This window comes from Haliotis rufescens, unplaced genomic scaffold, assembly GCF_023055435.1.
Source record: "Haliotis rufescens isolate VD_foot unplaced genomic scaffold, xgHalRufe1.0.p SCAF_5, whole genome shotgun sequence".
In the NCBI taxonomy this organism is placed as follows: Eukaryota; Metazoa; Mollusca; class Gastropoda; order Lepetellida; family Haliotidae; genus Haliotis; species Haliotis rufescens.
Genome location: NW_025964223.1, coordinates 6,685,740 through 6,701,234, shown reverse-complemented (window position 1 = coordinate 6,701,234; position 15,495 = coordinate 6,685,740). Strand labels below are relative to the sequence as shown.

At 38.8% G+C, this 15,495-nt stretch overlaps 1 protein-coding gene across 2 annotated transcripts; it reads left to right on the top strand.

The window, feature by feature from the left end:
- Nucleotides 1–3,559: 3,559 nt before the first annotated feature.
- LOC124133603 (cornifelin homolog A-like) lies at nt 3,560–13,298 on the top strand. Of its 2 annotated transcripts, none has more exons than XM_046498058.2 (5): nt 3,560–3,663; nt 7,665–7,715; nt 10,594–10,681; nt 12,597–12,736; nt 13,148–13,298. In XM_046498058.2, the coding sequence occupies exons 2-5, from the start codon at nt 7,683–7,685 to the stop codon at nt 13,250–13,252; spliced, it is 366 nt and encodes a 121-aa protein (XP_046354014.1). In that variant the 5' UTR covers nt 3,560–3,663; nt 7,665–7,682; the 3' UTR covers nt 13,253–13,298. The 2 variants fall into 2 exon arrangements, with proteins under 2 accessions (XP_046354014.1, XP_046354013.1); XM_046498057.2 differs by lacking the exon at nt 3,560–3,663 and adding an exon at nt 4,844–4,893.
- Nucleotides 13,299–15,495: the final 2,197 nt, after the last annotated feature.

Below are 15,495 nucleotides of genomic sequence, written 5' to 3'. Positions count from 1 at the left end.
TTTTTTGAAGAGCGTACTTTTACAATTTAGCATTGTGAACGGCATGGAAATCATGACGTCCCTTATTAAATTAACAATGCGGGTTCCTTTGCAGATTTGCGTAGTCTAGACCTTTTAGGTTGTTGGCTTCGCGATTTGTGGAATAGACGTGTCCACTAGTGCCAAGCATGCATTGTTTGAGTGTCTGTTGTTTTACGCCGCACCCAGCAAAACTCCATCTATATGCCGCCGACCTGTAAATAATCGAGTCTGTACCAGAAAATACGATATTGTAAGCATCGATCCACGCCATTGGGATATTAGGACACTCTATGAACCAACCCTGGTCGCCTCTTAACGGGCATTCAGTTGTATGCAATTAGTTGCACGAACTGAAGTTGTATACAACTTGGCATTCACACGGCGGCGAGTTGCATACAACTTGGGTCTCGCGAGATCTCTGACAAAAAGCTTGTGATTCACTACATAATCGTTGTCGAGTTATTGTTCAGAGCATAGTTCTGAAAAATCAACGCTGTACGAGAATTGCGGTCGCGCGGTACTAGCTTGGCCAGACCTCTGACTTTGCAATTTAACGGACATGTATATTATTGACTTTTGAACCCCGTGGTGGAAAATTAAAGACTGGTTTGAAAAGCTAAAAGTGTTAAATGTTGTCCAAGTTTCTGTTTTGCTAACGAAAAAGCCTCTAATATATGTAGCCACATATGATCTTACATAGATAAAGTACAGTGCGACGAAATGTTTTATTTGACAGCTTTATGTAAACTGTGAGTGAACAAACTACTGTCTTATATCCAAACAACATCATGACAGATATATAAGAATTGTACGATTATGTATAACGTGACACATTCGATACGAAAACGTACTTGTTTCGTGAGGCGAAAATACGTTTTCCGCTATGACGTCAAAACACGAGGGAGATGTCTACATGTGCAAAGACAACAAAAAAGGGGCATAACTCCGCAATGCTTAACTATAAGATATTGCAACTCAGTATCCGTCTTGTCCGTGGTGAGCATCTGCTTTGACTCAGGACAATACATTCTAGTTTATTTTTGTTTATGTGTATCTCCAAAGTTCTAACACAGCTGTCGATTTTAATAACCACATGGGTTCCTTTTCTGGGACATTGAATGAGTGTCATCCAAAATGCCCTGAAGACATATTTCAGATTTTGTGAGGACCTGTATAGATTGCTTGGGATCAATTCTAACCCGAAATACCCACGAGTTTCAAAAGTTTTTTTGTTTGTTCTTAACCCTCTGGATGCCGAGGTTTTTTTCTGACGCACATTTTCCTAAGATCGGAAAAGTGAAGGTTGTGCGAAAATTGCGCTCACGCGGCACTGGATATACCGCTGGCTAAAAAATTACGCAGAGGTGGAGAATATTAAATTTCCTATTTGGTGGTGTAAATTTAACTGTAAATATCAAACCGGTTTTAAAAAAAGACACTCCTAAGTGTTGTCCGAGAATGTATCCTGCGTTGAGAAAAAGTAAATTTCTCCGCTTTTTATCGTACACCGATAAAAGTACTGTGCGACAATTATTTTTATTAAGAGGCTTTACGGAAACTGTGAGTGAACAAAATACTGCCTAATATCTGAACGACATAACTACATATCAAATAGAGTTATATGCGTATGTATAACGACATACATTCAATTCAAAAAATGACGAAAACTGATTTTTCTTTATGACGTCAAAAGGTGACAGAGAGATTACACACGTACAAAGAAAAGGGGGCATAACTCCGCTATGCTTAGCTCTAGTTTGTTGTAACTCAGGTCACTTGGTGAGAATTAGCTGTGGGTAAGGACAATATATTTTCGTGGTGTTTTGTTCAGGAGGAACCAAACTATTCCAACACAAATTTCGATATTGAAACTTTACACGTTTAGTTATAAAATATACCCATAAGAAGTGATGAAATCGTACTTCATAAAAAGGAGGTAATAGAGAAATGGATGGCCTTATCTAACCTATAACTTAGTCCTCAGATTCCAACATTCTCCTGATTGTGTAAGTGTAATTTGACTAATGTTGCATCATTATTAATGGAGCACAAGCCTTATCATCAAATGTAATGAAATACCCTAAAAATAACACCATTCTTTTTGAGGTCATGGCTGGTTTTATGTCTTTGATAACGTCGGAAAAAGACGACACTGGTATTTTGATTGATATATATCTCCCCTAATTTTCGTTCATGGTATGGAAAAATTTCGATGTGTGGAACGGAATTTGACGCTTTTTCGACACAACATAAAATGACTGCTCTCACCAAGTAAATAATGTCTTGAATATGTAAACAATTAGATAGTTTATCGTGTATCTTAATTGGACAAGACACGCACCTGTTTGGCATCAATTTACGTAATGAATTTCCCAAAAGAATATTTAAAAACAACAAAATTTATATTCAATATTGGACATATATTTGTTCATGATTATGTTATTTTTTCTTACACAATAAAAGATGCAAAGAAAGCTCTATTGGTATAGAATTATCAGGATAATCGTATACGTTTGAACAAACGGGGTACCTGGCATGGGTTTTTTTTTTATACATTTTACAATTCCTGGAGAAATAGAGTAAACTGTTTACTATCCTGTGATTACAATATTGAAAAAAGAATGAAACACTTGATTATATAATGCAAAACGAGAGGAATAATTCGTAAATTGTTTGTGACTAACGCGCACCTGGCGAATCGTTAGATATCACTGTTCTCTGTATCCAACGACATAAAAGACAAATCAAAGACCAAGAAATTTCAGAAATGTGTGCATATATTTTACCGAAAATATTTATCCATTTTGTTAAAGTAATATATTCAGTTTTAGTTATAAAATAAAATGAAACGGCTATTCATGGACACTGGTTATATGAACTTATGATATTGACTATTACACATCCCAAGAAATACGTAATGCTGCAGTTACATTTACACTTGTAACACTTGTCCAAAGGAAAGAAATATCGTAGTCGACACTATAAACCTATCACATTGTTATGTAAACAATGTTCAAACAAACAGGAGATTATCAAAGGTTCGTTCATATATTATCAAAGGTTCGTTCATACATGTTGTGACCTATATGTACGTATGATTTCATTTTGAACATTGACAAATATCCAAAGTGAAATTAATTGTGTGAAAAAATGTATAAAAGACATGCAAAATATACACCATAACTGAAACTGTAAACAGCATGATACAATGATCGTGTGCACTCTCATTCAAGGACCTTCACCCACAGGAGTCCGTATCTAAAAATAGACGCCCTCATGCATATTCATGACCATCTCCACACGCGAGCCCGAAGGGCGTTCATGTGTATGTGTTTATGTGCGTGCGTGTGTATGTGAATATGTGCGTTAGTGTGTATGTGTATATGTGCGTTAGTGTGTATGTGCGCCCTTCGGGCTCGCGTGTGGAGATGGTCATGAATATGCATGAGGGCGTCTATTTTTAGATACGGACTCCTGTGCTTCACCTCAAAGAAATAACCAAATATGTACAACAATGTTGACGTATGACATCACTACCTGTGACTCACTTTTACAAAATGGTGTGTACACTGTCAACTGTACGCGGGATTGTACGAGGGGACTTTCGTTGATTCAGGGATCGTATAAACATAAATGTGACATGTAAGTACTCAGAAACATTCTGACAATCTATGTACTGTTATTTGTTGTCATAATTTTCATTGAAACAAACGGAAAAAGTCAGAAATTCCGATAAATACCGTTGTCGTTGTGCGTGATTTTGCGTCAGTCATGGCGTCAACCAGAACGGTTACTTTGACATCTTCCGTTGAAAATATCAAATCATTGCAATGTATCTATTTGAAATTCCCTAATTCTTCCTACGATTCTCTTCCCATGCATATTCTGAAAATGTTGAGCCAATATCTTGAACGAATAGACGAATGGATAGCTCAAAATAGGCTACACTGTGTAAAATCTGAATTTTGCTTTGTTTACATTTCAACCATGTGCAGTTTTTCGAGCACAGCGTTCGTTTTCACGCCTAACTTATTTTGCTTGATTTCATCTAGCCACTTTGTATTGGTGACAAAGACCACTGGTCATTTGATTCTAAAGTGTATGAGGAATTCAAGGATGTAGGTATCGCAGATAAGTTTGAAATATACGTGATGTTACAGGCGTCTCATAACCGGTGTACCTGAAACGTGATTTTGTAAACACTATCCAATATGGCGGAAAGTACACTTCGGCGTTCGTGTTTTCGTTTTTTCCAAAACATTCTAAACGATTCTAGGGTTATCGGAGACGTTTTGGAATGATCATTGGTGATTTCATAAAAGACAGATACCCGTGATCACTAATGTGGTGTTTTTGAAATCATTTCTCCGAGTAAATATCCGAAATGTAGATTTCAAAACATGCTGTAAATAACGCCGTGAGTGGTGATTTAGTAATGTGAATAAAATGGCGACATTTACGATGTACCTAATTTTCAGAGGTCATGTTCAGTACTTTTGTTTGGCCTAAAATGCCAGTGGATGATATCACAGAACAGGGAATTTCCCACCTTATTCAAAACTGTAAAGTTTGTGTCGTGTTCTGGTTGGCTGAGACCCATTCTAGTATTTCCAATGTTAAAGTTTCCCGTCGAATTACCCAACTGTTGGCATGACATTTGCAACATACCAACTGCAACTTTGCATCTCCAATCAATGACGTAAGACGCCATTCTACGGATATTTACGGTATTTTCCAAATGATTTGTGTGTTTGTTTGTTATAACGCCAAACAATTCTACTCTTACGAACAGACGCAATGCGCGTGACCTGTGACGTCATATCATTGCTGCGTCATCACAGACGCCATTTTGTGTTTACAGTTGGAAGCTAGGTAAGCAAAAGAATTAGTTTTAATTGGGAGGTTTACGATGTGTATTGATTAATCGTTGTCCAATGGGAACTACTCTTATTTGCAGCTGAAAGTTCAACGTCAATGTTTTGATGCTGAAGAAGCACGTCAACTGCCGTATTTGTTTTTTTCCGCCTTGGCGGTTTTAGGTATCTCTGAGCAGCCGCTTGACGGTAGCTGCAAAAAGCAGCTTCTTCATGTATGTCTATAAGCGAGCCTGGTGACCTATCCGCTAGGATGCATTTTAGAGGCAAAAGAACGCCAATCCTTAACCCCCTGGATGCAAGGGGGACATATATGTCCATCCTCTTCATCCCTCACTTTGAAGTCGAATAAAATTCAAACATCACGCACACAAATACACTTTACAGTTTTGAATAATAAGGGACATTCCCTGTTCTGTGATATCATGCACTATCATTTTATTGAAAATGACCTCTGAAAATTATGTACATCGCAAATGTCGCAATATTTTAGGCATCACTGAATCATAATTCACGGCGTTCTTTACAGCATGTAAAATCTAAATTTCGGACATCTATTCGGAGAAATGAATTTCAAAAATAGCATATAAGTGTTATGGATATTTATCAATCAATGCAGTATGATATCATACGTAGATTTTGGCCACAAAATGTATAATAATCTCCCGTTTGTTTAAAAATTGTTTACATAAGAAATTGATAAGTTTACGACGATATTTTTGACAATATTTGTTTTCCTTTTGACAAGTGTTAGAAGCTGAAATGTAAATGTATATGGGTTTTATTTTTATACATTTTACAATTCCTGGAGAAATAGAGTAAACTGTTTACTATCCTGTGATTACAATATTGAAAAAAGAATGAAACAATTGATTATATAATGCAAAACGAGAGGAATAATTCGTAAATTGTTTGTGACTAACGCGCACCTGGCGAATCGTTGGATATCACTGTTCTCTGTATCCAACGACATAAAAGACAAATCAAAGACCAAGACATTTCAGAAATGTGTGCATATATTTTACCGAAAAATAATATCCATTTTGTTAAAGTAATTTATTCAGTTTTAGTTATAAAATAAAATGAAACGGCTATTCGTGGACATTGGTTATATGAACTTATAATATTGACTTATTACACATCCCAAGAAATACGTACATGCTGCAGTTACATTTACACTTCATCTTGTAACACTTGTCCAAAGGAAAGAAATATCGTAGTCGACACTATAAACCTATCACATTGTTATGTAAACAATGTTCAAACAAACAGGAGATTATCAAAGGTTCGTTCATACATGTTGTGGCCTATATGCACGTATGATTTCATTTTGAACATTGACAAATATCCAAAGTGAAATTAATTGTGTGAAGAAATGTATAAAAGACATGCAAAATATACACCATAACTGAAACTGTAAACAGCATGATACAATGATCGTGTGCACTCTCATTCAAGGACCTTCACCTCATAGAAGTTACCAAATATGTACAATAATGTTGACGTATGACATCACTACCTGTGACCCACTTTTACAAAATGGCGTGTTCACTGTCAACAGTACGCGGGATTGTACGAGGGGACTTTTGTTGATTCAGGGATCGTATAAACATAAATGTGACATGTAAGTAATCAGAAACATTCTGACAATCTATGTACTGTTATTTGTTGTCATAATTTTCATTGAAACAAACGGAAATAGTCAGAAATTCCGATAAATACCGTTGTCGTTGTGCGTGATTTTGCGTCAGTCATGGCGTCAACCAGAACGGTAACTTTTCAACTTCTGTTGAAAATATCAAATCATTGCAATGTATCTATTTGAAATTCCCTTATTCTTCCTACGATCTCTCCCCATGCATATTCTGAAAATGTTGAGCCAATATCTTGAACGAATAGACGAATGGATAGCTCAAAATAGGAGAAAATGCTACACTGTGTAAAATCTGAATTTTGCTTTGTTTACATTTCAACCATGTGCAGTTTTTCGAGCACAGCGTTCGTTTTCACGCCTAACTTATTTTGCTTGATTTCATCTAGCCACTTGGTATTGGTGACAAAGATCACGGGTCATTTGATTCTAAAATGTATGAGGAATTCAAGGATGTAGGTATCGCAGATAAGTTTGAAATATACGTGATGTTACAGGCGTCTCATAACCGGTGTACCTGAAACGTGATTTTGTAAACACTATCCAATATGGCGGAAAGTTCACTTCGGCGCTCGTGTTTTCGTTTTTTCCAAAACATTCTAAACGATTCTAGGGTTATCGGAGACGTTTTGGAATGATCATTGGTGATTTCATAAAAGACAGATACCCGTGATCACTAATATGCTATTTTTGAAATTCATTTCTCCGAGTAAATATCCGAAATTTAGATTTCAAAACATGCTGTAAATAACGCCGTGAGTGGTGATTTAGTAATTTGTAAAAAATGGCGACATTTACGATGTACCTAATTTTCAGAGGTCATGTCCAGTACTTTTGCTTGGCCTAAAATGCCAGTGGATGATATCACAGAACAGGGAATTTCCCACCTTATTCAAAACTGTAAAGTGTATATGTGTGGGTGATGTATTTTGAATTTTATTCGACTTCAAAGTGAGGGCTGTAGAGGAAGGACATATATGTCCCTCTGGCATCCAGGGGGTTAAACCCAATTTCACCTCACCTCACCTCACACAAAGGCTTAAAATGATTTACAAGCTCTGAGACCTGCTTATCACAAATCACTAACTCAGTTACATGTTGTGTTTTCATCATTTTAGCAGTGAATCGGCTTCCCCATGGCACAAGGATATCCGGTCGTAGTGGCCCAGGTGAGGTATGGGGGTGGGGGACAGGTGCATTAAAGGGCACTGTAGGAGTCACTGTATGTCAGCTAAGGAGGTACTTTAAAACTGAGCCACAATTAATAGTTTGTTTGTTTGTTGTTTAACACCGCACTCACCAATGTTGCAGCTATATGACGCGGTCTGTAAATAATCGAGTCTGGACCAGACAATCCACTGATTGACATCATGAGCAACGATCCACGCAATTGGGATACGATGCATCAACCAAGTCAGCGAGTCTGGCCACCCGATCACGTTAGTCGCCTCTTACGACACGCATGGGTTGCTGAAGACCTATTCTAACCCGGATCTTCAGGGGTTCCATTACTATTGGTCCCCCATCAACCTATGTTTGTCGCAAGAAGCGACAGAAAGGCTGTGTTGTCAGGTTTGTTTTTTTGTTTGTTGTTTAACGCCGGACTCAGCAATATCCCAGCTATATGACGGCGGTATGTAAATAATGGAGCCTGGACAAGACAATCCAGTGATTGATATCATGAGCAGCGATTTAGAAACGATGACATGCATCAACCAAGTTAGCGAGCCGGACCACCCGATCCCGTTAATCGCCTTATTCGGCAAGCATAGGTTATTGAAGACCTATTCTATCCCGGATCTTCACGGGTCGTGTTGTCAGGTGCCTTGATTTAGTTGCTTCCCACAAATCCCAGACATGTGCTTCCAACACTGTAACCATGTGGGGAATCGAACCCGGATTTTTGGCGTGACGAGCGAACGCTTTTACCACTAGGCCACCCCACCGCTACTGATATAGCTGTAATACATCGATTAGTACTTGTTGATTAGAAAGATTTCACTGGGAACGGTTTTTATGGTGATGCCAATCAATATTTTGTGTAAAAAAACAAAAACTCATCAAGCTTTACACAAACTACATGATCTTTAACTTTGAAAAAATCGATACATTTATTTTATAAATACATGTATTTTAACAAAAGTATGTCCTGCAAATTCACGCACTGGGCCCTGTTCTGCAAAGCGACCTTAGCACTAAGACGATCGTAACTACCATACGTTAACATAAACTAAAGATAATCGTAGCGCTCAGATCGCTTTGTGGAACGGGACCCTGTTCTTTTAAGAAGTATACGATATACTATAGTTTAAAAAAAGCATGTCTTCTTTCCAAATAACGAAGTGGAAATACTAAGACATTGGGTCACATTTCTGTTGCACTTTTGTTGAAATATCAAGGGCAATTAAAGTGCTTAGTCGCGTAAGAAAATTAAAGTTCTGTATAAGCACTTTTTTTTACCTGAAAAGTGTTTTTCTTAATTTCATCCGGTTTTGTCTCAAACTCATCATAAACATCCCATGGGCTACGGACACTACAAAATGCTAAATAACATTGAAAAAATATATAGCAGTCTCTGGAAATGGACAGTCTATTCAACATAACAATGAAGGCAGGTTTGTATTCTATTTGACTAAACACAATGAATTGCAAGTAGAAATGAGAAAGCAGACGAAACATGATTGAAAATTATGTAAATAAACTGAAAGAATCAGTTTCTCTTCTGTAAATATCTGGAAATCAATATCTAGTAAGTTTTGTGAAATCCTTTCAAAACTTCTAGATGGTGGTATATGACAGACTTGTAAACCAATTAGTGCAAAGATAAATATCTAGGCAACTGACTCGCCCTGATTTTAGGGCTATGGACACTTTGTCTATATTTTGAAAGTGTCTGATTAGTGAACAGACAAACTGTATCAAGATAAAAACTAATGTTAAATGTCAAATAGACAATTTATTTCTACGCAATAAAAAGCAAAATCTAAACATCTTATAATCTGGGGCTACGGACACTACATATTGTAAAATGTCCCAAATATTCAAAACCTATTGAAGAGAGTAAAGCTAAAAGTCAGATTAGTGCAGGTTTACAAATTACATGAAATATCTGTGGTTAAGTTACTAAATGAACTGTTCAGTCACAACACCAAGCTTAAAAATAGGGGCTACGGACACTACAGGGCTACGGGCACTACAGGGCTACGGACACTACAGGGCTACGGACACTACAGGGCTACGGACATATGTTTTCCTGTGCCACAGTTGTCTATGCAAGGCAATTCAAACAATTCCACCAGAGATTAGTAGCTTTGATAACTCATAAAATTTATTATAGCACCAATAGTCAGCCGTTGTTAGGTACTACAATAGCCATGGGGCAACGGGGACTACAACACATATGCAGAAAATAGCAATGTTTGATTCTCACCTGCTTACATAACCCAGATCATACCTAATAATTAACGAATTTTTTCACAAATTTGGTATTCCGAATGTGTGAAAACAAAAACAAAAAAGCAATACTTCAGCACAATTTGTTGACATATGAGTAGTACAAAATTGTATGTAAAATTCAAGCATATTTTACAAGCATAGATCTACCTTTTTTGTGAGGAAGTGTGAACTTGCCAAACATTGAGATATACCTTCAGTTGAAGAGAGACTGCTACTCCTTTATGCCAATGTAGTATGTTTACTAGTAACATATAATGCATTTTATAATCCTAGCAAGCAATAAGCTTCATCAAAGTTAGTGAAAATGTAGACTGCAAAATATAAGGAGGAACATTCACATGTTTTGGGGGTCATTGTCATGGCTAAAAAATGTAATGCCAAATGGAAAGCTGAAAGTTAATAATGTCACATCAAGACAGTACAACTGGCAAATGAAAAAGTACATATGACCTTCTTTTCATCCTGTAAGTAATCAAAAAGGTCCTTAAAACAAGCTTGTCTAAAAAATATGACCCCTGTTTATGACCAGGCCGTTTGATTATTTTCAAGCTTTGGGAGCTTCAACTTGATATGAATATTGGTCAATTTCAGCCTGGTGCGCAAGGCCAGCACGTCTTGGTACCCCAGAAGAGGAAGTGGTCATCAAAACTGTGCGGCTGCTTTGAAGACGTAGGAACATGTAGGTAACGAAGATAGCTAGATTAGTATTATAAAAGTCTATCGCAATAGTTCCCTGGGTATACAGCGATTTAGCAATTTTCCAGCAATATCATGGCGTCACACACTGTACCAATGTCGGAATCGAACCTGGATCCACGGCGTGACGAGCGAACGCTTTAAACCACTAGACTACCCGACCGCCGCTATCCGTCCCATTGACTATATGTTGTTTTTTATAGGTCTACCGTCATGTGTGTCAGAAGAAGGCTCCCATTGACTATATGTTGTCTGTGTTATAGGTCAAGTGTGTCAGTAAAAGGTTCCCATTGACAATATGTTGTTTGTGTTATAGGTCAAGTGTGTCAGTAGAAGGCTCCCACTGACTATATGTTGTTTGTGTTATAGGTCAAGTGTGTCAGTAGAAGGCTCCCATTGACTTTATGTTGTTTGTGTTAAAGGGCAAGTGTGTCAGTAGAAGGCTCCCATTGACTATATGTTGTTTGTGTCATAGGTCAAGTGTGTCAGTAGAAGGCTCCTATTGACTATATGTTGTTTGTGTTATAGGTCAAGTGTGTCAGTAGAAGGCTCCCATTGACTATATGTTGTTTGTGTTATAGGTCAAGTGTGTCAGTAGAAGGCTGCCATTGACTATATGTTGTTTGTGTTATAGGTCAAGTGTGTCAGGAGAAGGCTCCCATTGACTATATGTTGTTTGTGTTATAGGTCAAGTGTGTCAGTAGAAGGCTCCCATTGACTATATGTTGTTTGTGTTATAGGTCAAGTGTGTCAGGAGAAGGCTCCCATTGACTATATGTTGTTTGTGTTATAGGTCAAGTGTGTCAGTAGAAGGCTCCCATTGACTATACGTTGTTTGTGTTATAGGTCAAGTGTGTCAGGAGAAGGCTCCCATTGACTATATGTTGTTTGTGTTATAGGTCAAGTGTGTCAGTAGAAGGCTCCCATTGACTATACGTTGTTTGTGTTTTAGAGGTCAAGTGTTTCAGTAGAAGGCTCTATATGTTGTTTGTGTTATAGGTCAAGTGTGTCAGTAGAAGGCTCCCATTGACTATATGTTGTTTGTGTTATAGGTCAAGTGTGTCAGGAGAAGGCTCCCATTGACTATATGTTGTTTGTGTTATAGGTCAAGTGTGTCAGTAGAAGGCTCCCATTGACTATATGTTGTTTGTGTTATAGGGCAAGTGTGTCAGTAGAAGGCTCCCATTGACTATATGTTGTTTGTGTTATAGGCCAAGCACGTCAGTAGAAGGTTCCTATTGACTATATGTTGTTTGTGTTATAGGTCAAGTGTGTCAGTAGAAGGCTCCCATTGACTATATGTTGTTTGTGTTATAGGTCAAGTGTGTCAGTAGAAGGCTCCCATTGACTATATGTTGTTTGTGTTATAGGTCAAGTGTGTCAGAAGAAGGCTCCCATTGACTATATGCTGTTTGTGTTATAGGTCAAGTGCGTCAGGAGAAGGCTCCCATTGACTATATGTTGTTTGTGTTATAGGTCAAGTGTGTCAGGAGAAGGCTCCCATTGACTATATGTTGTTTGTGTTATAGGTCAAGTGTGTCAGTAGAAGGCTCCCATTGACTATATGTTGTTTGTGTTATAGGTCAAGTGTGTCAGGAGAAGGCTCCCATTGACTATATGTTGTTTGTGTTATAGGTCAAGTGTGTCAGTAGAAGGCTCCCATTGACTATATGTTGTTTGTGTTATAGGTCAAGTGTGTCAGTAGAAGGCTCCCATTGACTATATGTTGTTTGTGTTATAGGCCAAGCACGTCAGTAGAAGGTTCCTATTGACTATATGTTGTTTGTGTTATAGGTCAAGTGTGTCAGTAGAAGGCTCCCATTGACTATATGCTGTTTGTGTTATAGGTCAAGTGTGTCAGTAGAAGGCTGCCATTGACTATATGTTGTTTGTTACAGGTCTCTGCGGTACGTTTCTTGGTCCATGCTTCATGTGCCAGATAGCTTCGAAGATGGGTGAAAACTGTTGTGTTCCTATGTGTGTGCCCAACGCCATTATCACAATGAGAACAGCTCTGAGAGAGAGGCACAATATTGAGGTAAGTCTGTGCATTCGTCATCGTTACGTAAGGGGCAGACCACTTGATATTTTAATGGAGCGCCTGGAGACTAAATATGTTTTCAGCTAAAAAAAAATTAATAAAACCATGATGCTAAAATATATATTTTTGTAAAACTTTGTGCAAAAATTATTCATGTGTGGTAGTGCCTATTTTTTTCAACAGTCCAAAGCATATGTTTTCTTTTTCAAGCACTAACACTCCCACAGAACAAACAATGTTATGTCTGAGCGAAGGTTGTTTACAAACTGGAGTGTTGCTGACTACGGCGTTAAAAATGAACATTCACTTCCCCCAAGTTTTGTAATTGACACTAAACTCTAATGTCCTGATTTCCTCAATGGCCTGAAGGCATATATATGTGAAATATATCTCTGTTTTGTCTTTCAGGGCAGTATAATGAGTGATTGCTGCACATCCACCTTCCTGGGCTCGCTTGTGGCGTGTCAACTTGCTCGTGAGCTCAAGCATACCGGCGAATGGCAGATTAACTAATTATGTAGAATACTGAACCTGTGAAATAAACGTATTTCAGCCCTAATGGCTCTCTGTAGATTGTGTTTGCATGTCCGGTGGGGTATTGCGACCCAGATAAGGTCCAGAAGTAGTACCCCACTGCGTCCCGTGGGGGGTGAGTGAGTGAGTGAGTGAGTTGGGTTTAACCCCGCTTTTAAAAGTATTCCAGTTATATCACGGCTGTCAGCTTATCGTGGGAGAAAAGCCCGAAGTGATGCAGGTCTCAGACGTTTACCACTTCAGTGAAACCCACGAGCAAGGATGTGCCCAAGGGACGCAACTCTGCAGAGCGCATTGCGGCGCCTGAGACGATTGTGTTTCCTGTAGAGGCGACTGTTAAAAAATGGTCAGGTTGTGTGACTTGCTTGATGCGCGGCGTCATCGTACGCCATGGATTGTAATACAGGGTTAGAACTTGACACTAGCCATCTAGCCCGGGGCTAGTACCAATTTCCTCACTGTTTTAACATTGCATCTTATCTTCACCCACGCTAGTAGAGCATAGGAGTTTAGTTCTAACCCTGTAATATATGATCAAACAGACCGCATAACACAGTCTATTTATATGACATTCAGATAATAGTGTCGACTCTCGTAACAGCCGCCTCTTTCATTTATGTGATCGATGACCTTCAGCTAGCGGAATGTCTTTGGAGGATTTTATGTACGCTTCATCTGTTATATGGACGTTTTTGTTGGTGAGACGCGTTCTTATAATATTTACAGGGTTTCAGATCGCGTCATTTTCTTATAAAGAAACTGTAAGCGATGCAGTGGCGAATGAAGCCACGTCCACTAGCAGACATGAGATTTGGTTTCAACAATAACCCCCCCCCCCCCCCCCCCCCCCGAATTAGTAAATAACAAACGTCAACGCCGGAGAAGGAGAATAAGTCTCGATTATACGACTAAACAGATTCCATTGTGCGTAAAAGGCAAAATGATTATGAATAGAGGGTGGCCAACTCCTGCGATTTACTAATGAAGAAAAAAGCAACCGTGTCAACATAAATGTTTTGAGCACATTTGCAATTCAAACCCTATATCAAGGTCTAAATGCTAACTCGGTAATGATCCAACATGCTTCGTGACTAACGCGTGGAGGTAGACACCATAGGTTAATCTGTCTGCACCACGCTGAATACACAGAATGTCGATCGATACCGTCTACATATCGATCTAATCGTCTCAGTTGGTATCTGGCTCTACCAGGGTTCACGACGCGACAGATGTGGGAAGATGGAAGGAATCAGATGATACAGTTTAATGTTCGTCCTCAAGCGTCGGGGGAGTTAAGATATTAATAAATGTAGTAAGGTGCGGAATTGTGCTGAAAACATCTGTCAGCGAAATCCCGTTTTGTTTACATCAATCCCTGGTATTGGACTGTTACAGTTGATAAAGATGTAGGATTAAAAAATGTCGACTGCAAAAGTGTGTGTGTGTGTGTGTGTGTGTGTGTGTGTGTGTCAATTTGCCGCTTCCATATATTTATCTCTTGCTTCTGTCTGTATATTAGCTGTGTTTTGTTTGTTTGTTGTTTAACGCCGCACTCAGGGATATCCAAGCTATATGACGGCGGTCTGTAAATAATCAAGTCTGGACCAGACAATCCAGTTATTGACATCATGAGCATCGATCTACGCAGTTGGGATACGATGACATGCATCAACCAAGTCAGGGACACTGACCACACGATCCCGTTAGTCGCCTCTTACGACAAGCATGGGTTGCTGAAGACCCATTCTACCCCCTCTTCACGGGTCTCACTAGCTGTGAGTTTGGTTTAACGCCATTGTAGACAGTGTTTCAGACGCATCACGGCACGTCAGCTTCACGTGTGATCGATCAAAGCGATACAGGTCACTTTGGTGAGCTGTCTTTTTTTTAAAATACGTCTAATAAGACTGAGACATTGAGATGATGTGCGCATTCGAGTGCTCGTTATATTTTGTAAAGGTATCAGAAAGAGGAGAGTGGCGACAAAACGCGAGGTTTCCAGGGCGGAACAGATCCCCAAGACCGCGTTGGATTGTCTGAAACCACGGGCTGTATGAACGTTCATGCTATCAACCACTGGTTTATCTGGCCAAGGCTCGATAACTGACGTGTAGTCGTGATGTAGATGCAACATCGATGACTGTTAAAAGAATTAAAGTTTGTTCTACCCCATGATCCAGTGTAATAAAATAGATTTGACCTGAACCTAATAGCGAGAGCAT